The 24,238-nt window shown below is 36.8% G+C and overlaps 2 protein-coding genes across 9 annotated transcripts; one reads left to right on the top strand and one right to left on the bottom strand.

Annotated features, from left to right (window-relative positions):
• Nucleotides 1–1,695: 1,695 nt before the first annotated feature.
• LOC107591348 (PWWP domain-containing protein MUM1-like) lies at nt 1,696–11,226 on the top strand. Its single transcript, XM_016280487.1, has 17 exons — nt 1,696–1,714; nt 2,865–3,093; nt 3,184–3,418; nt 4,488–4,717; nt 4,808–5,042; nt 6,342–6,571; nt 6,660–6,894; nt 7,642–7,788; nt 7,863–7,933; nt 8,031–8,116; nt 8,216–8,276; nt 8,439–8,514; nt 8,666–8,716; nt 9,208–9,446; nt 9,562–9,777; nt 10,329–10,417; nt 10,505–11,226. The coding sequence occupies exons 3-17, from the start codon at nt 3,397–3,399 to the stop codon at nt 10,578–10,580; spliced, it is 2,064 nt and encodes a 687-aa protein (XP_016135973.1). The 5' UTR covers nt 1,696–1,714; nt 2,865–3,093; nt 3,184–3,396; the 3' UTR covers nt 10,581–11,226.
• A 40-nt stretch (nt 11,227–11,266) lies between these two features.
• On the bottom strand, nt 11,267–22,433 carry LOC107591347 (polyhomeotic-like protein 3). Of its 8 annotated transcripts, none has more exons than XM_016280480.1 (15): nt 22,089–22,319; nt 19,357–19,502; nt 18,944–19,105; nt 18,790–18,879; nt 18,081–18,236; nt 17,870–17,959; nt 16,794–17,025; nt 15,468–16,072; nt 13,906–14,065; nt 13,581–13,825; nt 13,149–13,299; nt 12,954–13,068; nt 12,268–12,406; nt 11,917–12,169; nt 11,267–11,803 (listed from the first exon to the last, which is right to left on the bottom strand). In XM_016280480.1, exons 1-15 carry the CDS (start codon nt 22,135–22,137, stop codon nt 11,649–11,651), a joined length of 2,748 nt encoding a protein of 915 aa, XP_016135966.1. In that variant the 5' UTR covers nt 22,138–22,319; the 3' UTR covers nt 11,267–11,648. The 8 variants fall into 8 exon arrangements, with proteins under 8 accessions (XP_016135966.1, XP_016135970.1, XP_016135968.1 ...); XM_016280484.1 differs by having other exon boundaries at nt 11,917–12,172; nt 16,854–17,025; XM_016280482.1 differs by having other exon boundaries at nt 11,917–12,172; nt 18,081–18,206.
• Between the last annotated feature and the right edge of the window lie 1,805 nt (nt 22,434–24,238).

The raw sequence follows: 24,238 nt of genomic DNA, 5'->3' as shown, positions 1-24,238 counted from the left end.
CCCCATTTTAGATGACCCTAAAAAAAATGTAACAGCTTTGGAAAATCAAAGACTCATGCACCAGAGCAAACATGCAAGACTTTTTTAAATAAGGAGCATAATGTAATGGGCACTGTTTAAGCAGCTCCTGTGGCAGGTTGAATTTCCTCAGCTGGCGAAGGAAGTACAACCTCTTTGGACTATATGTAGCCTATAACCATATGAAAAGTGGTGTACCATACTACATATTGAGATCTGACATATTTTCACACTAAAGTGAAATATAATAGTAACGAAAATAATAATAATAAAGGATGATGAGGATGATTAAAACAATAATTATTAAAATAATAACATCATCATTATGACATGACAATATTTTACTTTTTTAAAGTTGCCTAAATTAGTATATGAAAAGTGCTATAAAATATACTGAAACAGTCTTCTTCATAATGAGACATTCTGAGATATTTCCATTGTAAATTAAATAAATAATAATACGTTGTTGTTGTTGTTGTTGTGTGAATAAAGTTGGGTGCATATGAACATATTTGAATTAGATATTTTTTATATTTTTTTAAATTAATTATTTTTCTCAAGACATACCAGAAATTATTCCTTTAAAGATAAGATACATATTTATAGTTCTTTTTTAAAAGTTGTTTGTTTTTTATTCATACTTTGAAAATGTGTAGGTTTATATTTATAATTATTTAATGCAAATTATAAGTCAAACTGAATTAAATATAAAATTGTAAAATTGACACAAGAAAGAAAGGGGGGGGGGGTAAAGAAAGAAAAAAAGAGAGATTGTTCTTTTGCATGTGTGTGTTTTTTTAGAGGTAACAACTTCCTGATTGAAACTGAAACGCTGTTCAAGTTTTGTTCACTTGGCTTAGAATAGGACATACTGGACTGAATCAGACAATATTCAAAATAGGCAAACATCCAACAGATTTGTGTGAAAATTGTGAGGTAACGGAATCAGTGTTACATGTGTTATTGGAATGTAGAAAATATGAGGAGGAAAGAAGATGTTTCAAATGCTAAAGAAAGACATTGTAAATGTTCATGTTCAGAAGCTTTTAGAAGGAAGTACTTGGAATGTGGTCAAACATCTCATGATTTACCTAAACAAAATACAGGATTGATGGAAAGAATATAATTAGTTCCCTTGTTTGTCATATACTGCTCCACACTCCAGTCTAGTATATGGCGATAATGCACCTTTAAAATTGGTTGTCAGCCACCAATCTAAAGAAGAAGAAGAAAACCCAAAACCCACCAAGATATGAGGATTAAAATAATCATGTCACTGGGACTTTTTGTCACCATAATTTGGTTAAATCGACTCATATAAAAGAATATAGTCTTTTTGATTGTTTTTATTTATTTATTTGTTTTGTTTTAATTTCTAGTTTATTTATTGGTTTTTATTGGTTTTTATGGTTTATTTTGTCCTACAATCAAAATCCTGATCCATACTTTATTCCAGTCGGTGGCGGTAATGCACCAGTCAATTAGGTTGCCAACCGCCAATAAACACCAAAAAAGAAGAAGAAGAAGCAACGCTGTTCAACTGATAACGAACGACCGAACACTTCGTAAACAGACGAAAATCCAGTGAGCTAAGATACTAATATTTCACATGAGCGACGCATTTTATTAAAAAATCTATTTCGTTTTACACTTTTTAAAAAACAGCAAGAACTAAACCTTCTTCTGCAGATTCAGGGTAAGTTACTATAACACACGCTGCCTGACCGTGTTTACGTTGGATTTCCACGGAGCTGCTAATGCTAACAAACAGCGCTCCTAGTCAACACACGTCTGACGGTTTTGATATACTTACTTTGTGTTGCATTTTGAGCGTATATATCGTTGTATCCGTCATCATACGGCTCTTATAAGGTTGATTTTTGCGAATATTTTTAGCTAAGTTAAAGCACTTAGGTTATGCCAGTTCCAGTATCTCAGCAAACCCAAGTATTTACAGAAACGATCAGCGGCTTTATAAACTGAAATACTAACTTAAGTTTAGTATAATCTGTGATGCAGTTGCTGGAACCTTCTTGTAGTTTATTTGATATATATAATATAGTCTAATGCTTTTTAACGTCATGCGTTTTATATCTTTACAGTAAATGCTCTTAGTTTATCAGCTTTATTGTCAGGCTCTTGGTTGCTGTGTGAATTTGTACCCTTGTAAAACTTATGGCAAGTTGCATATGGTTACAATTAAGTAATATACCTCACTGTGGGTTTCTTTGCAGCTCCGCATAATGAGACCAAACTTGGTTGTGCCAATGTTTTGAGACCTCTATGGTTGAAGGAATGAGCTTTTCTCACCGTCGAAGGAATCCGCACAGGACCCATTGCACCATTTTGGAAGTTCCTTCAGAACTTAACAAACCTGTTTCAGGTGACAAAGCTTCCATCTTGCATAGTAAAGGCACCACAGTGTCTCAAGAGCTGAATTCTGCAGAATCACATGGACGGAAAACAACCAAGAAGGAGAAACCTCAAGCAACAAACCAAAATGCTCTTCCTGACTTGTCAGCTTGTTTACAGAAATCAGCACATCAACTAAATGGACTGGTGTCTTCAAAGTCACATGAACTTGAACCGATGGTGCCTAAAAAAATGACCACCCCCAAATGTCGATCAGAGACATCAAAAATGTCTCGTAAGGGAAGAAAAAAGAAAGTCATTCAACCCAGTGAGAAAGAAGTAGCTGCTAGCAAAGCTTGTTCCAACAGACTGGACCATTCTGAACACATTTATTGCCCAGAACAACACTTACGCTCTCAAAAAACAAAAGGGACACGTTATCGGCACTCTAAAAAAACTCAAAACAATCAGACCCCCTCTGATGTTTCTTCAGGGCTTCACACATGTACTACATCTCCTCTTCATGACAAGGAGATCTCCTCCTGCCACACTAACGGTGATTGTAGCTTTATACCATGCACCCCGAAACGGGGCAGGCCCCGGACCAGGCCTCTCTTCAGCTCCACACCGACCTCAGATCTCCAACCCCTATCTCCAAAAAGAGCTAAGAATAGTTGCACACAACATAGTCATCAGAATGCCAAAGAGTCCAGTCGAGTAAAGGTTTGTGTGACAATCATTATTGCATTATCGCTTGATAACTGTTGTGTGAAATTTGTGGCTTAACTGTTTTTCATGTGATATTCCTGTTAGACGCCTCCTACAGACGTTACACCATCTAGACCTCAGAGGCTCGTGGCAGTAGGGAGGCCAAGAGGTCGCAAGAAAAAGAGCGTGGAGGAACAGCTAATTGTCTCTCCATCAGTAAAACAATGCAGGAAGAGTGCAACATCTGATCTAGAATCTCCTCAGGAAAAGCCAGCTGTTGAGACGCCGCCTCCAAATGAAGCTCACATTAAAACCCAGATGCAAGAGCCACAGGAATCAGGTACATGGCATTTTTTGTCTTTATAAAAATTTCAATAATATAGTCTGGCATGTGCCTGGTATTTACACTTGATACATTTTATCACTTTTTAATTATTATTTTTTTTTTTATTGTTTTCTGTATATTTTCCGTCTCATTTAATTTTTTCGGAGAACTTTTTTTTTTTTTAACATGATTTACAGAAGACACCCTGTAATAAATAAGTAAAAAGTAAAAAAAAAAAAAACTTACATTTTGTAGCACTTTTTCTTTGATATGTTATAATAAGTACAGGTCGGAATCATAGACTGTATAAAAACATGGACGTAGTGTCCGTGACGTAACCCGTAGACTTCCAACGAGCTTTTTGAAGCCTAAAGTAGGCGGAGCCAGCCATCGCCATCTTGGCAGTGTGTCACCTCGGAAAAAATTTTTTTTTATTAAAAATGATTTACAGAAGACCCCCTGTAAAAAATAAAAAAAAGAAAAAAAAAAAAAAAAAAACGTAAAATTTGTATCACTTTTTTTTTTATATGTTATAATAAGTACAGGTCAGAATAAGTATGTTGTCATTTTTACATAAATATATCTGTTATGCTGAATAATTTCTCACTCATTTTGTTTTCCCACAAGTTTATTGAAGCATTAAAGTAGACATTTTACTTACATTTAATAAGCTTTGTATGTATGTAAAATCAGTTATGAATTTAATTTGATGCGGACACCAAAACTATTTCATTCTAGTAGTAGTAATTGAAGTAAATATTTATTTAAATATCCCAAAAATGAATAATGATTATTCAGTTACATAAATTGTATTAATCTAATAAAATAATTAAACATTCAATTACAAAAAAAAAAACCAAATTTATATGCAATGTTACAAATTCAACATCATGACAAAAAGTTGGGTCTCACCGACCCAGTGAGAAAGAAGTAGCTGCTAGCAAAGCTTGTTCCAACAGACTGGACCATTCTGAACACATTTATTGCCCAGAACAACACTTACGCTCTCAAAAAACAAAAGGGACACGTTATCGGCACTCTAAAAAAACTCAAAACAATCAGACTCCCTCTGATGTTTCTTCAGGGCTTCACACATGTACTACATCTCCTCTTCATGACAAGGAGATCTCCTCCTGCCACACTAACGGTGATTGTAGCTTTATACCATGCACCCCGAAACGGGGCAGGCCCCGGACCAGGCCTCTCTTCAGCTCCACACCGACCTCAGATCTCCAACCCCTATCTCCAAAAAGAGCTAAGAATAGTTGCACACAACATAGTCATCAGAATGCCAAAGAGTCCAGTCGAGTAAAGGTTTGTGTGACAATCATTATTGCATTATCGCTTGATAACTGTTGTGTGAAATTTGTGGCTTAACTGTTTTTCATGTGATATTCCTGTTAGACGCCTCCTACAGACGTTACACCATCTAGACCTCAGAGGCTCGTGGCAGTAGGGAGGCCAAGAGGTCGCAAGAAAAAGAGCGTGGAGGAACAGCTAATTGTCTCTCCATCAGTAAAACAATGCAGGAAGAGTGCAACATCTGATCTAGAATCTCCTCAGGAAAAGCCAGCTGTTGAGACGCCGCCTCCAAATGAAGCTCACATTAAAACCCAGATGCAAGAGCCACAGGAATCAGGTACATGGCATTTTTTGTCTTTATAAAAATTTCAATAATATAGTCTGGCATGTGCCTGGTATTTACACTTGATACATTTTATCACTTTTTAATTATTATTTTTTTTTTTATTGTTTTCTGTATATTTTCCGTCTCATTTAATTTTTTCGGAGAACTTTTTTTTTTTTTAACATGATTTACAGAAGACACCCTGTAATAAATAAGTAAAAAGTAAAAAAAAAAAAAACTTACATTTTGTAGCACTTTTTCTTTGATATGTTATAATAAGTACAGGTCGGAATCATAGACTGTATAAAAACATGGACGTAGTGTCCGTGACGTAACCCGTAGACTTCCAACGAGCTTTTTGAAGCCTAAAGTAGGCGGAGCCAGCCATCGCCATCTTGGCAGTGTGTCACCACGCGCCACTCTCGGATAATCGAAAATGGGCAAAGAGGCGGGAGCTGGCTGCTGAAACCACGCCCACCTAGCTCGACGGTGGTGACAGCAGCGGCAATCCACCTGTCACTCAAGTGGCCACGCCCTTAATTATGCAGAACTTTAAGGCTTAATATAATTTAAACGGATGAGTTATAAAAACATTCACCCCCCCCTCACAGTTGTCATGAAGGGCAAAATTAGCTATATAGACCAAAATAATTTTTTGAACGAGGTTGTAAACATGTTTTTTTTTCTGCTGTAATGTTGGGCATTTTAACATGGGGAGTCTATGGAATTGACTCCCTTTTGCAGCCAGCCTCTAGCGGCCAGTTGCCGCTTGGTCAGAATAAGTATGTTGTCATTTTTACATAAATATATCTGTTATGCTGAATAATTTCTCACTCATTTTGTTTTCCCACAAGTTTATTGAAGCATTAAAGTAGACATTTTACTTACATTTAATAAGCTTTGTATGTATGTAAAATCAGTTATGAATTTAATTTGATGCGGACACCAAAACTATTTCATTCTAGTAGTAGTAATTGAAGTAAATATTTATTTAAATATCCCAAAAATGAATAATGATTATTCAGTTACATAAATTGTATTAATCTAATAAAATAATTAAACATTCAATTACAAAAAAAAAAACCAAATTTATATGCAATGTTACAAATTCAACATCATGACAAAAAGTTGGGTCTCACCGACCCAGTGAGAAAGAAGTAGCTGCTAGCAAAGCTTGTTCCAACAGACTGGACCATTCTGAACACGATTATTGCCCAGAACAACACTTACGCTCTCAAAAAACAAAAGGGACACGTTATCGGCACTCTAAAAAAACTCAAAACAATCAGACTCCCTCTGATGTTTCTTCAGGGCTTCACACATGTACTACATCTCCTCTTCATGACAAGGAGATCTCCTCCTGCCACACTAACGGTGATTGTAGCTTTATACCATGCACCCCGAAACGGGGCAGGCCCCGGACCAGGCCTCTCTTCAGCTCCACACCGACCTCAGATCTCCAACCCCTATCTCCAAAAAGAGCTAAGAATAGTTGCACACAACATAGTCATCAGAATGCCAAAGAGTCCAGTCGAGTAAAGGTTTGTGTGACAATCATTATTGCATTATCGCTTGATAACTGTTGTGTGAAATTTGTGGCTTAACTATTTCATGTGGTATTCCTGTTAGACGCCTCCTACAGACGTTACACCATCTAGACCTCAGAGGCTCGTGGCAGTAGGGAGGCCAAGAGGTCGCAAGAAAAAGAGCGTGGAGGAACAGCTAATTGTCTCTCCATCAGTAAAACAATGCAGGAAGAGTGCAACATCTGATCTAGAATCTCCTCAGGAAAAGCCAGCTGTTGAGACGCCGCCTCCAAATGAAGCTCACATTAAAACCCAGATGCAAGAGCCACAGGAATCAGGTACATGGCATTTTTTGTCTTTATAAAAATTTTAATAATATAGTCTGGCATGTGCCTGGTATTTACACTTGATACATTTGATCACTTTAAAAATGTATTTTTTTTTTTCTGTATGTCCTGTCTCATTTAATTTTTTCGGAAACAATTTTTTTTTATTAAACATGATTTACAGAAGACACCCTGTAATAAATAATAAAAAGTAAAAAAAAAAAAAAAAAAACGTAAAATTTGTATCACTTTTTCTTTTATATGTTATAATAAGTACAGGTCAGAATAAGTATGTTGTCATTTTTACATAAATATATCTGTTATGCTGAATAATTTCACACATATTTTGACATTTTGTTTTCCCACAAGTTTATTGAAGCATTAAAGTAGACACTTTACTTACATTTAATAAGCTTGATATGTATGTAAAATCGGTTATGAATTTAATTTGATGTGGACACCAAAACTGTCATTCTATTAATAGTAATTGAAGTAAATATTTATTTAAATATCCAAAATATTAATAATGATTATTCAGTTACATTGTATTAATCTAATAAAATAATTAAGCATTCAATTACAAAAAACAAACAAATTTATATGCAATGTTACAAATTCAACATCGTGACAAAAAGTTATTGTGTCTTTATCATAAATATGCATAAATAAGGTAAGTTAATGTTAATAATTGTAAATGGAGCCTCAAATATATGATGTTGTCTTTTGAAATCAGTCACTGTAATGTTATGTACCCATCAGATCAAAACATGTCCTCTGACCTCTCCATTGAGCCGAATCTGCAAGAGAAGCCTCATCCTCTTAACAACTCTCTCTTCATGGAGGAGGAAGAGGACCTAGACGACGATGATGAGGAGCTGCCCAGCTTTTTGCAACAGGACCATAAAAGTGAGTGAGCAATAAAAACAAGAAAAAAGTGTGTATATGTATCCAATATGTGCTTTGATATATTTGGTTTCCAGACCCTTTGTCAATCTCAAAGGGACTTTGCGTGTGGTGCAAACTGAGGAAATATCCCTACTGGCCTGCAGTGGTAAGTTAAGCTCACTGTGCACACTATGGATTTTGTGCAGTTTGTAACTCTTGATTTTAGACTGTAGTTGATGACAAGTTGTTCATCCATGCCACAGGTTAAAAGTGTGAATTGCAAGAACAAAAAAGCCAGCATTGTATTTATTGATTGTTACCTAATCGACCAGAAGAGAATTAGAAAAGGGTAAGAATTTATCAGTATTTTAATATCACTTATATTTGTGTATTTATAGTAAATCACATAATAAATTTGACATCTTAACAACCCTTTTTTTATCCGTAGGTTTTCTGTTTCCCTGCGAACCTTAAAACCTTTTGATTGTGAAGAATGTGAACATTTGGTGGTAAAGTGACATCTCTTTGACTTCTTACCACATTATTTTGCTTTTTCAGTGTGCATGCTCACTGTTTTCATTTTTTTTCCATTAGTCAACATTTGCTGTACTGAGCATACTTCAAGACAATTTTTAAAGAAATGGTATATTTGTTTTATGTATCCATTTTAGGACATTGCAAAAGAGAAGTATGGCAATTCTATTACCTGGTCTCTGGAACTGATATCAGACTATAGGATCCGCATTGGTATTTATCTATCAGTGTTTTTTTGTTTGTTTTTTTCTTTTAGAACATTTAAACATTTTAGTAAATTAGAAATAATAGTCACCTTTTCAAACAGCAATTTATTTACAAAAACTGTTTTCTGAAAAACTGAAATTCAGATGTTTTCTGGCAGGATGTGGATCCTTCTCTGGCTCCTTCATCGAATACTGTGCTGCTGACATCAGTAGGTTTCCTTTCATTATAGATTTTCATACACATCTGACATGTTTTTAATTGCATGTTAGGGGTGCTAATTAATTACTTGTTAAAATGTAAGATTTAAGGCACTTTACTCTCTAAATCTGCACAAATAAAAACTATAACATATTATAGGTGGTTAATGTATTAATCAATAAAATAGTAATAATAATTATTAATTTAAGTTCCTGTGAGTAACAGTAATAAATTAATGTTAAAATTTGTAAAAAACATTTCCAATACTTACATTAAGATTAAATAGTGCATGCCGATATTATTTGTAGTATTCCATGTTTTATGGTACTTTAACAATCAGTTAATTGATTGTTAATTTTAATGATAGCTGACTATGAAAATTTACAATCACTCAATGTCCCTACTCAACGTAAACCAGTTTATAATCTCATTATGAATCAAGTAATTCTCATTCACCAGTGCTGGTTTAACAGAAATGGTCCCTTAATCCGATGATTCCAGGTTGTCCAGTGCGGAGGAAGTACTCCGAGGGGAAATCTGTGCTCACCTTCCCCAGTCAGGAGATTCTGGGCGAGCAGTGTGACGGCTCTGATAATAACGCGGAGGACATCGTCGTGGAAGAGCAAGATGAGCTTCACTCCAAGAAAGTGCTGCCTGACCGATCCGAGACTGCACGCAACCGCGCCAACAAGCAGTTGGTTGACTTCATCATCAGACGAAAAGTCGAAAACCGCTTATTGGTACAAATTCGACTGATATACTCATACATGTATTTAGAATTCCAGTGTTTTTCAAATTTGATACATGTTCATTCCATTAAGACAGACAGCTAACTCTTCTGTCCGGTGCTCACAGGCAGTCATTAGTGGTCGTGAGTCCTCTAAATGGATGCAAGCCCTCCAGAAGCCTTCTTGCCGAGTGGTTGGTGTCTACCTGGAAGATGAGGAGCAGGTTGATGAGGTTTACCACTACCTGAACAAAGTCTGTGATAGTGCTCCTCAAATAAACACCTGTCTAGAAAACATCCAGGCCGACCGGATCCGCCTTATTCTTGATGTGCTTCTGCCTGAGGTAATCTCCTTCATTTACACTACCATTTGGACTTTGTAAGGTTTAATGTTTTTGAAAAATGTCTCTTATGCTCACGAAGGCTGCAGTTATTTGATCAAAAGTGCAGTAGAAACAGTAATACTGTGAAATATTATTACGGTGTAAAATAACTGTACTATTTTCTGTATTTTAAAATGTAATGTATTCCTGTGATGGCAAATCTGAATTTTCAACATAATTACTCGTCTTCAGTGTCGCATGATCTTTCAGAAACCATTCAAATATGCTGATTCAGTGCTCAGTGAAATATTATCATCACTGCTGAAAATAGATATGCTGCTTAATTTTTTGTGGAAACCATGATATTTTTGATCAATAGAAAGTTCAAATAACACCAGCTATTTGAAATAAAAATGCTTTGTAATAGACTTTACTGTCACTTCTGATCAATTTAATGCATCCTCGCTAAATAAAAGTAGAAATATTATTATTTTTAAATCCTGCAGACTCCAAACCTTTGTGTCTAATACTTCCAAACAACCACTTGTTTCAGTGACCGTTTTGCTTTTTAGGCCATAATCTATGCCATCGCTGGAGTCCACAAGCTTTCCCTGGAGAAGGCAGAGGAGAAATATCACAGAGGGCCGTGCTTTAGTAACCGGTAGAGTACTTGTGAACTCACTTGCCCTGAAAAAACTAATCTTGCATCTGTGCAACTTACAGCTGTTTTTATTTCATTGTGATTTAGAGAAAGACAGGAGTTTGACATGATGATTGAACAGCAGATGAAGCTCAAGGAAATCACCCGGCATCATAGGCAGTGACGGCCCCTCAATTAAAAAAAAAAAAAAAGAACTTTTATGAATTCTGTTCATATTTTTATAAATAGGAATGTTTTCAATATATTTTCTTATAGTATATTAGAAAATTAATTGAATGATGGTTGAATTGAATGAGTGTTCATGGCAAAAAAGATTTTGCTGTTGATTGTAAATTAATCTGATATTAAATGTTTATCAAATCTCTGAGACTTTATGAGCTGAATGGTATGTCTATGATGCTAAAGTCAGCAAAATATGGTGCTTTTAATGTGTGCAGTGCATAATAAGTAAATACCTTGTGCTAATACATAAATACATAATTAAAAAATAATGTAATATTCCTCAGATTAACTAAAACCCATGTGGTTGCTACTTGTTTTGAAAATGTGTGTCCTTGGGTGTTTGTATCTAACTGAACCCTGTCAAGCTGCATTTACAATCTACACGGCTGATGTCTCTAAAAAGTGTTGCCATTTTTAGCCACCTCACATTTCACAGTAATTTTCTGTGCGTAGCTTTTTCTACATCGATATACGAAAAGATGCCAAAGTTGTTGCATTTTACGGCAACTGAATTCTGGTCTAATGTACATAAATATTGTATTCAGGACTTTGCAATTGATGTTTATCAATAAATCTTTATTTTTCAACACATTATATACTCTGTATTTTTGTAAACCTTTACATCATTTGAAAAGCGTTTCTTTATATTTAAACCGTGTTGTGTAAATTTTTTTTATTAATTTTAATACTTCGTACATTGTGCGCCAACTTCCACAAACTGGCTGCTCAGCTACATCATCGCTCATTCTTCATAATCTGCCTTTCTAGTTGGTCTGTTTACTATAAATGTAATATAGAAGATCAGAACTTAGTTTTAGATATTATAAAACTTGTCACTGAATGGAATGAAATCCAAGATAAGTCCACCATGAAACTTTGAGGTATATGAAGAAGATCCCCACGAGTGTCTACAGTATTTGTAGAATGGCCACACGCTGAAATCATGGCACTTTAGAGGAACCTGACTCTCGAATACTGTGTGACCCACATACTGAGAGTGGAAAGACGTCTAATGTTCTTTAAGAGCACTGATCTGTGCACAGATTTTGAGCGCAGGGCCCAGTTTAATGTTCATAGCGCTCATGAGATGGTCCTCCTTAAGCAGCAACAAGGCCTGTCCGTCAATCTCCTGTGACCGGAACTCTGCAGCAATATCATGGCACCCTTAGAGCAAGTGGAGGAGATGCAAAGATTAGCATATGATTCTAAAGATCATATAGAAATCTATTAGCAATTTATTCCTGGTGGTCCAAAGCTGAATTTAGCTGTGCAGCTACCTGGTAAAGAGCTGATGAAGGAGCACACTTGCTCCACGCTCCATTGTGAGGGACTTGAGTCAAGAAGACAGTCAGAGCCGCTGCTGCTCTCCACTCTGCTCTGTTCTCTTTCTCTGTCTTGCTCCTTCTCTCTTTCGGCCTGCAAGCGCAGTCTTGTCGTCATCGGTCCTGGTGGATCTTCCTCCTCTTCTCTCTCTATCCAGATTGAATTGGAGGCCCTCTGGTTGTCGTTGGTACGATGGGAGTCTTGCAGCTGCTAAGGAAATAAAGTGGTACAGTAGGCCACTCTCACTTATTAATTATGCTATTGCATTGGATTGTATATTTTGGTTAAATGGTTATTTCACTGACCTGCCTGAGGAAGTGTTCCCTGGACCCGCTGTTTATGCGACTAGGTGGTCTCCCCCGCTTGCCCATGGGCCTGTGGGGCCAGCGGCCAACTTTTTCTGACCTGAACAGGTTAAGGCGCTTTCTACAGCTTACATTGAATCTGTAAGGTGTGAGAGATGAACAAGGTTGTGTGTGCTGCAGTATACAGTTTTATGAACACAAACTTGCTAAATTCTGTTTAGGTAAAACTAAGTGTACATCAAATTGGACTGGCAAAAAGGCAAATATCTTAAATGTGTTTTCCTCATTATATGCATACATTCTTACAGAAATGAGAGTATATGAACTTCTGTTCAACAGTTTGGGGTTAGTAAGACAAAATTCATTTGTTTTTATTCAGCAAGTATGCATTTAATTGGTCAACACTGACAGTAAAGACTTTTAAACTGTTACAAAAAATCAATATCAAATAAATGCTGTTCTTTTGAACTTTCTATTTATCAAAGTATCCTTAAAAGAAATGCATCATGGTTTTCACAAAAGAATATTAGGCAGCACAACTGTTTTAAACAAGTTCAATACTGAGGTTTAGAACAATCATTGAACCTAAAGTATGAGCAATAATAATCCTAAAAGTAATTATAATAATTCCACTGACACTACAAACTTCAAAAAGAGTGATTAACACTACCCATAGTGCTCTTTACCTTCTGACGCATGTCATGGAGCAGAAGCGTTTGGACCTGAGGAAGGTATGAGCGAAGCCTCTCTTCCCACAGAACTCACATTCGAGTACGTCAGGCACGTTTTCAACTGTCTGTTCTGAAAAAAAAAGAAGAAATTCTGCAAGAAATGCTCATAATGACTCAATTTGTTACTAAGAAATGTGCTAATGAGCCCACCATCCTCAGCGGGTGGGTTATCAAGGTCGGAATCGGTGGAGTTCTCCAGATGGTCCGCATCCATCAGGCAGTCATCCTGGGGTGATTCTCCGTTCTCGCTATCTTCTGGTAGTGTGGCCTGCAGGCTCATCTCTAAGGAAGTACGTCTCACCTGATATAAAAGGACCAGCACATCAATAGTGGACTTACCAGACATATTTTTTGAGATGCTTTTTGTGGTTTCGACTTCTGAAAGTATGGAGCACTTTGTAGCGGGGACTTTAATAACTGGTTGATCTGAATGCTTGGCCCCAGACCCTCACCGGGCCGTCTTACTCTCTGCTCTCAGGGAGTGAGGGATCTTTGAGCTTCACGACAACACTAGAGAACCATGGGCTTCATTAGGGCCTCATGGCAGCTGTGAGTTGCTACGTTGCCAACCAGTGGACATACCGGGAACGGCTCCAGGCCCTCTCGGATGACGAAGCCCTCAATGAGGTGTGTGAGGATGTGAGGTCTAACGATGGCCTGTGAGGGCCGACCCTCAGGGTTCCCTGGAAGGCTGGCTGGGGGAAGCCTGCTGGTGCTTCTTACCGCAGAGGAGAGGAGGGGAGGGGGGGGACTGGTGGCATATGTGGCGTCCTCCGGTGACCGGATCCCAGATCTGCTCGATGGTTCGCTCGGTTGGTCCAGATCAGCTATGGTTAGAGTACAAGTCAGGTTAGAGTTCTGCAGGCTACTTTAATAGTCTTTAATATAAAGTGTATATGTCAGATACCTGTACAGTTTCCTGGTTGTGCTGTGACATCACCAGAGCTTCCCTGGGGCTCGTCTGGTGGGGACAGTGATGGCGGGGTGGGCTTTCTGTTCTGAGGACGCACACGTTCTACATCCTTCACCAAATCCATGCTTCCACTCCCCTTCAACAGCGGTGTTGCCTGCCAAATTTCATAATAAGCATAATGATTAAAATTGTATATTTAAATGAATAGTTCACCCAAAATATATTCTGTCATCATTTACTTATCCTCAGTGTTTTCAGTGAGTCTGAAATTGTCGTCCAAAAATTCGGTGTGCAAGTACCTTAAATCTCATCGGCTATTTTTTTTTTGTCAGTGATAGTGAAGACAGGTGGATCATGATGATAATTAAATAAAGAATTCAAAAAGTTTTCACATGTTGTTTTTGTTAAAGGTTAATATGTTTAAACTGATTTAGAAACATTTTCATCAACTACAGTCAGATGGCATTTTAAGAGTAAAATGTACTAAAATAAATGAAAACTACATGAAAAAAGGATATTTTCATCATAAGTCTAAAGTTATGACTAAAAATCCTGTCTAAATAAAATGAATGTGACATGATGAAATATTGATTATTTTGAAAGGACATTTAAAAGACAAAGACAAAAATTATAACTATTTACACTATTTTAACGGTGTAAAAACTCTTACTGGTTCTGAAGAATAAGAAGTTGCTCTTTTTCATTCAACTATTCACAACCATTTAAAAGTTTGGGGTTGGTAAAATATTAAATGTTTTTGAAAGAAGTCTCTTCTGCTCACCAAGGCATTTATTTAATTGTAATAATTATACAAATATTGTTACAATTTAAAGTAACTGTCCTATCCAAGTGTATTTTAAAATGTAATTTATTTCTGTGATGGTAAAGCTGAATTTTCAGCAGCCATTACTCCAGTCTTCAGTGTCACATGATCCTTCAGAAATCATTCTAATATGCTGATTTGGTGCTCAAGCAACATTATTATCAATGCTGAAGACAGTTTCCAGATTTTTTCATCAATAGAAAGTTTTATTTTTTGTTTTAAAACATTTATTTGAAACAGAAGTCTTTTGTACAATGTAAACATCTCTACTGTCACTTTTGATCAATATAATGCATCCTTGTTAAACAAAAGTATTAATTTCTTTAAAAAACTAATTCTTACGGATCCTAAATTTATTTATGTAGACTAGTGTAGCTTCAAAGAAAACCCAAAAAAGCACAATAAACATCATAAATGTAATCTATACAAGTCATAAATGTATTTTATGTGTATTATATTATATTCTGAGTCTTCTGTAATCATATGATAGCTTTGTATGTGGAAAAGACTGAAATTTGTTGGTCACTAAAAAAACTTTTGATTTCATTCATTCATGCCTGTCCACTATCAAGTGACTGGTCACGTTTAAATGTTCTTTTATGGAAAAGAACAGTCTGGACACTCCTTACATACAAATATCCCCTTTCCCTTCCACTGTAAAATAAAATAAGGTTTCAAACAAAATGATTGTGAGTAAATTATGACAGAATTGAATAGCTTTGATAAGACTAACCAAGCGAGCTACTGTTTGTGTGGCAGGTTGCACCTTTAGATCCACTGCCACTGTCTGTGGTGGCGGCAGATTCTGAAAAGGCAACTGAACCACTGCTTCAGCGACTGGGAACTCCTCTTCAGACACCAGCATGTGGTCAGACTGGACAGCTACGGTCTGGACTGAGCGGAGAGACAGTCTCTGTGGCTGGACCAGCCTGGGCAGAGCCATGGTGAGAGGAGGGGGGCTGGACAGAGGTGAATACTGGGAGACCGGCTCTAGCACTGGGCCCAGATGAAGCGGTGGAGGGTCAGGGAGCACTGCAGGGGGAGCTGTGGACGTAGACACCACTGCTGACTGATTGGCCGACTGATTTGAAGAGGAGGGCACTGAGAGGAACTCAGTGTGCTGTGATTGGACAGTGGCTGTTGTGGGAGTGGTACGGGTCTGCAGGGCGAGGGGTGGAGGAGAGCTGTCCTGCGGCGTGACACGCAGCGCAATGGGCTGGACCTGTCTGTGAGTGGAGCTCTGCTGGATGAAGAGCTGGTGTGGCGCCACCCTCTGGCCGGATGGGCAATGCAGCTGGTGTCTGACCAACGTGTGAGACTGGACTGGTGTGAAAGTTGCTGCAGTAGTGACAGTCATTAGGAGCAAACAGAAAGTGTTCAGTTTAAACAGTTCTGAGATCTTTGAAAAGAAAAACAGATGAGTTATAGAAGTGAATCTCAACATTTTTGAATTTTTGACCATTTTTAGTTTAGTTATGTTAAAATAATTAAATCCCATAATTCCAGAAGTTTTAAGAATTAAAAGTTCTTCAGGGTTCACACACTTTTACGACAAATGAATTCACATGATTTTTCCAGCTGTTAATGATTACAGGATAAGGTTTTTTAAAATAATGTTTTACTCACAAATTACAATTTCTCAAAATTTTTTAACCAATAAATTATGTTGACAATTATTTTCTAATTGACATAACTAGAATATACAGTATATGTATATAAAGAATATGTATATATATTATTAAGTCCTGTGACTTTTCCAGATGTAGAAATATTAAATTTTTATCAAATCAATTAAATTTTTTTTTAAATAAATAAATAATTTTAAACCATTTTGTGGCCCCATTGGAAGTGTGTTGAGGACCCCTAGTGGATCCTGGTTATGATAGGAACTATTATGTGGAACTACTGTGTTATGATATGTAGCTTAACCAACATGAAATTATTTTAGTTGTTTTGCAATTAAAATAATTCTGCTTTCTCCAGTATTTACTACATTTACATTATTCTGCATTAACAACAGTGAAAGTAATAGAGATGGAAATGTGATCTTGTGACTTACAAGGAGGAATGAGTGGTTGGGCTGATGGTGGCTGAGTAACATCGGTCAACAGTGACTCACTTCTAGAAGCTTCTGCCAGGTTCTGGGACAGCTGTGTGGACTTCAGTGGGCAAATGGACATCTTGGGCAGGGGGCACACCAGCGTCTGACCTTGAAGAGAAGGCTTGATCTGGACGTTCTGGGGAGCAGCAAGAGCTCCAGGAAGATGTGTGCGGAGAGCCAAATTCTGAACCTTGCAGAGGACAAAACATGCTCAATGAATGTGGAGCATCACTGTTCATTTTATTGCAATATATTGGGACATTTCTTGTAGGGGTACCCCAGATTGCATACTTATGAACTATTCTATGGCGGTTAGTGGTATAAATAGCACGAGTAGCGAGTTCACACAGAAAATTCCCCCAAAAAGTGCACTGTAATACATGGAAGATGCACTTACATAACCGGGGAAAAAAAATTGTTGGAAAAAATGTTGGGACACTTCATGCACAAAACTGTCGCAGTTTTAATTATATAGCCAAGGGGGAGGGGCTATCAGACTCTGATTATTAATAACAAAATAACCTTATAAAATTCATACACTACATGGTTGAATACATAGTGCATAAGTATATAATGCATAAGTGCATAGTGCATCATTTGGTGTGTCCATGACTTAGTATTGATATTATCACACAATGATGAAGATTGTCATAAATGTATTTGATAGGTTTAACTCTGTTTACTTAAATGTTGTTAAATTATTGCAAAAAGAAAAAAAGCAAATTTGCATTCCCCCATTCATTATTGCATTATATTTAATTTATAAAATGTTTAATGCTTATACAAATATATGAATGACGATTAAATTAATTCATTTTATATTCCAACAACAATCAATATAAAATAACTCTATAGTGGGGAAAATATAGTTTTACCTTTATTCATTATACATCAGTAACCTTAATCAAATAAACAAATACATTATTTATTATACCATATATTTTATTATTATTTATTACATAATTAAATGCATATATAAATCTGACACAAATGGCACCATTAACCCATAAACTGACTAAAAAACATTGTCTTACCTGTGATGATGCTGATTGAGAGGACATTGAACTCACGACAGTCAGATCAGGTTGAACAGCAGCTACAGTGGCAGCAGGAGTAAGAATCAGCTACAGGTTAAGAGACAGTGACACGACAACAGAAGACAGAACACAAAACAGAATCAGGTCAAGTCAGTGGAGACTTCAGAACACCAATGAGCTCTGATGCTCTTAGTAAATATCTGCTTACCATCTGAGTGCGCAGATACATTTGGGCCTGGCTACCTGTGGGAGAGCTGTTTCCTAGAAGCATGGCCTGCTGGGATATGGCTCCCGCTGTGCTATTGGAGCTAGTGACCTGGATGCGACCTATTGGCTGAGTTACAGGAGCGGTTGGCATGGTGATCTAGAGGGTGAGAGGGGTTTTCCTATGTAATTCATCTTTGATCAAAATCTTAAAGGGCTAGTTCAACAAAAAATTAAAATTCTGTCATCATCTACTCAAGTCAATCTAAACATGAGTTTCTTTTTTCTTTTGAGCACAAAAAATATATTTTGATGGTAGTCTTCATTGACTCCCGTGCTATGGAAAAAATTACTGTGGAAGTCAATGGCTACCGTCAACTGTTTGGTTACCAACATTTTTCTAAATATCTTTTTTTTTATTAAACAGAAGAAAGAAACTCATACATGTTTGGAACAACATGAGGGCGAGAAAATGATGACAGAGTTTACTATCCCTTTAAATGTTTGGATAAAGCCTGAACTTATTTGCTATTTTACAAAGAACAGATTTATTTGACATTTATAAGCAAAGGACTTTTCGCAAAAAAAATTACAGTACTCTATTTATGGGGCTCTTTTTTTCCAACATAATGTCCAAATGAAAGCATGTGGTCCATCTACGTGAAGCAAAAGTAGGTTTATGACAAAAGTGTATAAAAAATGAAAGCACTTACTGATGTTTGAGACACACTAGCCAGCTGAGTTACATTCCCACTGGACGATGGAGGGGAGGAGGTGGGCTGCCTGCCACTAGTTTGTGCGGCCTGATAAGAAGTAGCATTATATTATTATATTGTATTGCACATATTTTCATATATATCCTCATACCTGCTCTGTAGTGGTCAGGATTTGTGTAGCCGTGAGGTTTTGTTGATGCTGCTGTTGTAGTGCAGCTGTTTGCAGCAGGATATGTTGTTGTTGGGCAGAATACATATGTTGCAGGTACTGAGCTGTCATGCTCTGTGGTCTGTGTAACATCTGCTGGATTACCTAGCAAAACACCACATCATAGGCTTCACACGCCACTGGAAGGAATCAACATTTTGCCCATTTTATTTACTCAAAACCACAACAAAACATGGCATCTGAATATTAGATTAGCCTCAAAGCAATGTTCAGAATTTGTCTACTTTAATAGGCTGTTGCTATTCTTTCTCAGTGTTAAATAAAACAGGATACATTAGCATTGTGTAATACCATTTGTTTAATATGTTATACCGTTGATACCGGTGGGGAATTACCTGGACTGCCTGTCTGTCTGAAGTGATGTTTCCCCGAGGAATGGCGTTTGGCTGGGTGCCTGTGGGAGTGTTGGATCTGGGTGCACTGCTGCTGGAGGCTGTTGTCACACAGCCGTCACCCTCCATCTCTTCCTGACTCTGTTTATCTGCATCGCCAATCAGAGGGGTTTGTTAGCCACGATTAGCCACTGTAATTTTGGAGACACATTATTTTCCACATACTGTACATTATTGTTTCTCCTCTATGCCCCACCTTTCTGATTTTTACAAAGCTCATCGGTCTGAAAAGCGAGGTGTGCTGTGATTTGCCAGCTATCCAGTGCGTTGTGATTGGCCGAATACCTCAAGCGTGTGACGGAAATGTTACGCCCCTTACCATACTGTGATGCCCTGTCCGGCCGGAGCGTAACATAAAACCATGTCTGCATTTGTGATTGGAGAAATGACAAACAACAAGCGCTACTCTACACTGCCCAAAACTCGCGTTTGAATCGTCAGTGGCAAATCCTTTAAATATAAAAAACGTACTTACAGTCTGTGAGTCAGAACAGCAGGCATTGTAGTCTACTCTACCAGGATCAGGAAACAGTCCTCCATAAAATGTGCTGCACACATCTGAATATTTGGGTTGAAGTGTTCTGGAGCAGTGTTGTAAATACAACTTAACCACTGATTTCTAGTCGTGTCCTCTTTTGGAAGACCAAACAAAGTAGTTTCTCTTTCACAACGAAACACAGCGTCACACGCGGCGGCGGCCTAGAGTGAGCGGAGGCCCGGTGGCTTGAGTGAGGAATGGCTGGCGGGCTGAGTGAGAGGAGGCCGGTGAGCTTGAGAACGGCGCGGCCGGCGGATTCGACTAAGGAGTGGCCGGCGGGCTTGCGGCAACCACATGTGACGACCCCGGGCTGGACTCCGCTTTGTCCACGGTGAAAACCGATCTGGCGATCCACAGCGCGAAGTTGATGTATTTCCTCAGCGACCAGCACGGATCAGCTCTAGGCATGACGAAGTGGCTATTGTCCTATTTTGGAAGACCAAACAAAGTAGTTTCGCTTTCACAACGAAACACAGTGTCTCCACGACATGGCGGCGGTGGCAACAATACTACAGCGAGAATAAATGTTGCGCCTTCTTTCTTTGCGTGAACATTTGGGCGGCGTTATGCAAATCTTCCCACATTGTGACGTAGACATGTGGGGGCGTGTTAGAAGGAGCCGTTTTATGTAGGCGTGGTTGACTCTTAACTTTTATAAAGAATATCTCTTTGGATTTGAGACTTTAGTCTTTGCAGCTTTACAGATCTTCTTTATACACCAAGAGCTTGTAACACTTCAAAGAGAAAGGAAAAATTGAAATCGCATCATATGACCCCTTTAAGAAATCTCAAATGCATTTATAAATGCAGTATTGCACAAAGGGTCCCCAAAATAAACAAACATAAACATAACACCAATAAATATTCTGGAAATTAAAGTGATTAACACACTACAATATGAAAGCTTGCACCAATATGGCCTTTTAGAATCGCATTTCACATTTATAACACATTACTAGATACCTTGAAAATTCACAAGTTTACAAAATTCCAAATTCATAAAATGTTAAAGTCATTAGCTATAATTAAAATAAGCAATTCATTTAAATGTATAATTAAAATGTAGGCTACAACTTAATGTACATATATAGATTTAATAATAATTCAAACAATTTCATGAATTTATTTTTATTTTATAAGATTATTAAAAGCTATTTTATTTATATAGGCTATATGATACATTTACAATATCAGTTTGATAAAACTGTTGTTATAAGAAATAGAGTATTTGCAGTTTTACATCTGCATTTAATACAATTTAACAGTAATGAATTGTAGAATGGATAGTTTATTTAAAATCAGACGTTTCAAATTCAGCATGTTGGCCGATTTTCTGTGCGCAAATAATGTCGCTTGTTTTCTAGATCTGCATTTTTACGGTTTTTAATATTAAAACTGTGTTGTGTCTCTGTCGGATTACAGTAGGCCTATATGTACTGTACAGTCTATGTTATACATTTTTTTGGAAAATAATTAATTAGAATAGGCGAAAACAATGAAGCGGGGATTATGGTTGGCCGATTAAAAAGATCATATTACATAAGCTAGATGCCTAGATAGTATATTCACAGAGATAGCCTATTTAGGAATTCTAAACTTTTTCCTTCCCTAAAGGTCATTCAATAAATAGTTTAAACCTCCTTATGGACTGCCATAATCAGTAAAAGAAATTCATTACAATGTAAAGACGAAGAAGATCAACGGAGAATTTTAAATAAAATATAAAAAGCCTAGCATTTAGCAAACTTAAAAGCCAGACCTCTCTCGGTATCTCGATCGGTGTCGTGAACTTATTACAGTCAATTGTAAAATGATTGTGTATAATCCGTTTAAAGGCAATAAAGAAATATTTTGATAATGTTAGATACCATAAAATATTTAAATATAGTCTGATTAAATATAAAACTCACGCACGTCGGAATTATTTAATAAGGCTTTAGTAGGGGAAAAAAACAAAATCTGTTAACTAATTGTGTGACTTCCATAATGAGACAGAATTTGACTCATTTTGAACTCGCGTGTTATGGGTTATTGAATCAACTAAACATTGTTACAGTAGCATACGCGGCATTTTAAATGTAGGCAATCACCTAATTATACAATAATTAGAAATACTTAAAAACAGACTGTCGCTTACGAAGTGCGTTGTAGAATATCTCGGCAGGCCGACTGTGTGCTTCAGTCATCTGTCTATAGTCCTAACTGCCTCTAACAACCCAGTGACATGGAGGAGAAACGCCCACCTCTCCAGTCGAGCCCCCCATGACATTCTTTATATGTGGGACACTGCGGTTTCTTTTAACAAACGATTTGACGGGAATCATTTTCAAAATATGTTTTTATTAAGACTCTCCTTCTGCGTCGCTTTTGTCCCATGCAGTGAAGGCGCATCAGTTGATGAGTTACCTGCCTGATGTGAATATGAGACGTGAGGCCCCAGTCATGTTGGAATGCGACAGCGCGCTCTAAAATGGAGATAAAAACAAAACGGTACTGAAGCTGAGAAATTTCTGAGCCAGCAGCACCACTTGCTGTGTAGGAGGACTTCTTGCAGCTCTGCTCTCTTCGTGAATTCTCACCACTGGCCCTTTTTTGTTATCAGGGCCTAATAAAGACAATAATGGTATTGCATTCTTAGTTGTATTTATTCAGTTAAAACCCGCTAATATAGGCTACTTGTAGTTTCTGATAGTTTGCATTAGTAGGCCTAAACTTCATTTTCTGTACGTTGTGTTCGACAAATTAACTTCGTGTAAAATACAGTCATTTTGGCTACTTACATTTCACCAGTACAGTAGGCCTAGCCTATTAAAAATCAATAAATGAGCCATTAACCTTTGATAAATAAGATTGTTTATGAAATATCTATGTAATAAGGATGTAATAAGGATGATGTTGCCTATAGATTCAGGGTGCGTGGGCTTTCTGTACACTTTTTTTTTTTAAATAAGAACTTTATCACAAGGTAAGCAACAGTCTGTAATATTAATTCCCAAATAATTCTGATTGATTGACTGTACCATGCATAGTCCCATACACTGTAAAATCCAATAGTTTACCTTACTTAGATTTAGTTAGTTATCTTTACTTAGTTGTTATACTTACTAGGTTTTATTAAGTTACAGTTACTTTCAAAGCAAATAAAACAATTTACTTACTGTTTTGAGTGACACTTACTTAAAATATCCACAAAGGAACCAATGACATTAATAAACCAGTGAGAGGCAGCAGTGCATTAATATGTTGCTAATGTGCAACATAACAACAGAAGAAGAGGAAAAGAAAAAGAGTTTTAATAGACTTTTCACTCATTTCCTCCATGTCTGCAGTTATCTTTCACTAGTTGCATTCACTCGTTTCCCAAAGTCATCTTGAATGTTGAATCCTCAATACAACTGAAATATCTGAGAGAACGTCACATAAGCTAACTTCATAAATAGATGTTGATTTTCCTAAAATGTGTTTATTTTAACTATCACCATTATAGTGATTAGCGTTCCCTTTGGTTGGGCACTTTGAATTTGGTTGGCGTTACTATAATTTATTTCCCGTTTATACAGTAATGCATCATGAAGTCAGAGTTATTTGATTTCAAAGTAAGGAAAGTAATAAATAGGATGCTCTAAGAATGTGCCATTGCTTCTAAATAAAGCATTAGTATATCATTAGTGTGTGTTGATGAACTTCATAAAATTTATTTTATCATAAATACATTGCGATGCTTTCATTTGGATTTATATAATCCTTAAATCGTGTGTGGTAACATGCTGAAGTCACTCACAGACTTAAACATTCAGCACGTGAATCACAACTATGGTAACTATTCAATTTCATTTATTTTCATTACTTGTAACAATAACCGTTGTATTTGCTCTTTTTGTTGTGCTGCTACTGACACAAGACAGCAAATAAAATTGTCAAAAAAAATCAACAACCGTAAAACAAAGCAACTGTATAATTTATTGATACTAAAAACTATGGTAACTATTCAATTTCATTTATTTTCATTACTTGTAACAATAACCGTTGTATTTGCTCTTTTTGTTGTGCTACTACTGACACAAGACAGCAAATAAAATTGTCAAAAAAAAATCAACAACTGTAAAACAAAGCAACTGTATAATTTATTGATATTTCATTACTTGTAACAATAACCGTTGTATTTGCTCTTTTTGTTGTGCTGCTACTGACACAAGACAGCAAATAAAATTGTCAAAAAAAATCAACAACTGTAAAACAAAGCAACTGTATAATTTATTGATACTAAATGAAAGGATCGAGTACCCC

The sequence above is a fragment of the Sinocyclocheilus grahami genome, unplaced genomic scaffold, assembly GCF_001515645.1.
Source record: "Sinocyclocheilus grahami isolate Dianchi unplaced genomic scaffold, SAMN03320097.WGS_v1.1 scaffold141.1, whole genome shotgun sequence".
Lineage (NCBI taxonomy): Eukaryota > Metazoa > Chordata > Actinopteri > Cypriniformes > Cyprinidae > Sinocyclocheilus > Sinocyclocheilus grahami.
Note: the sequence above shows the minus strand (reverse complement) of the source record. Positions and strands in the feature narration are given on the sequence as shown.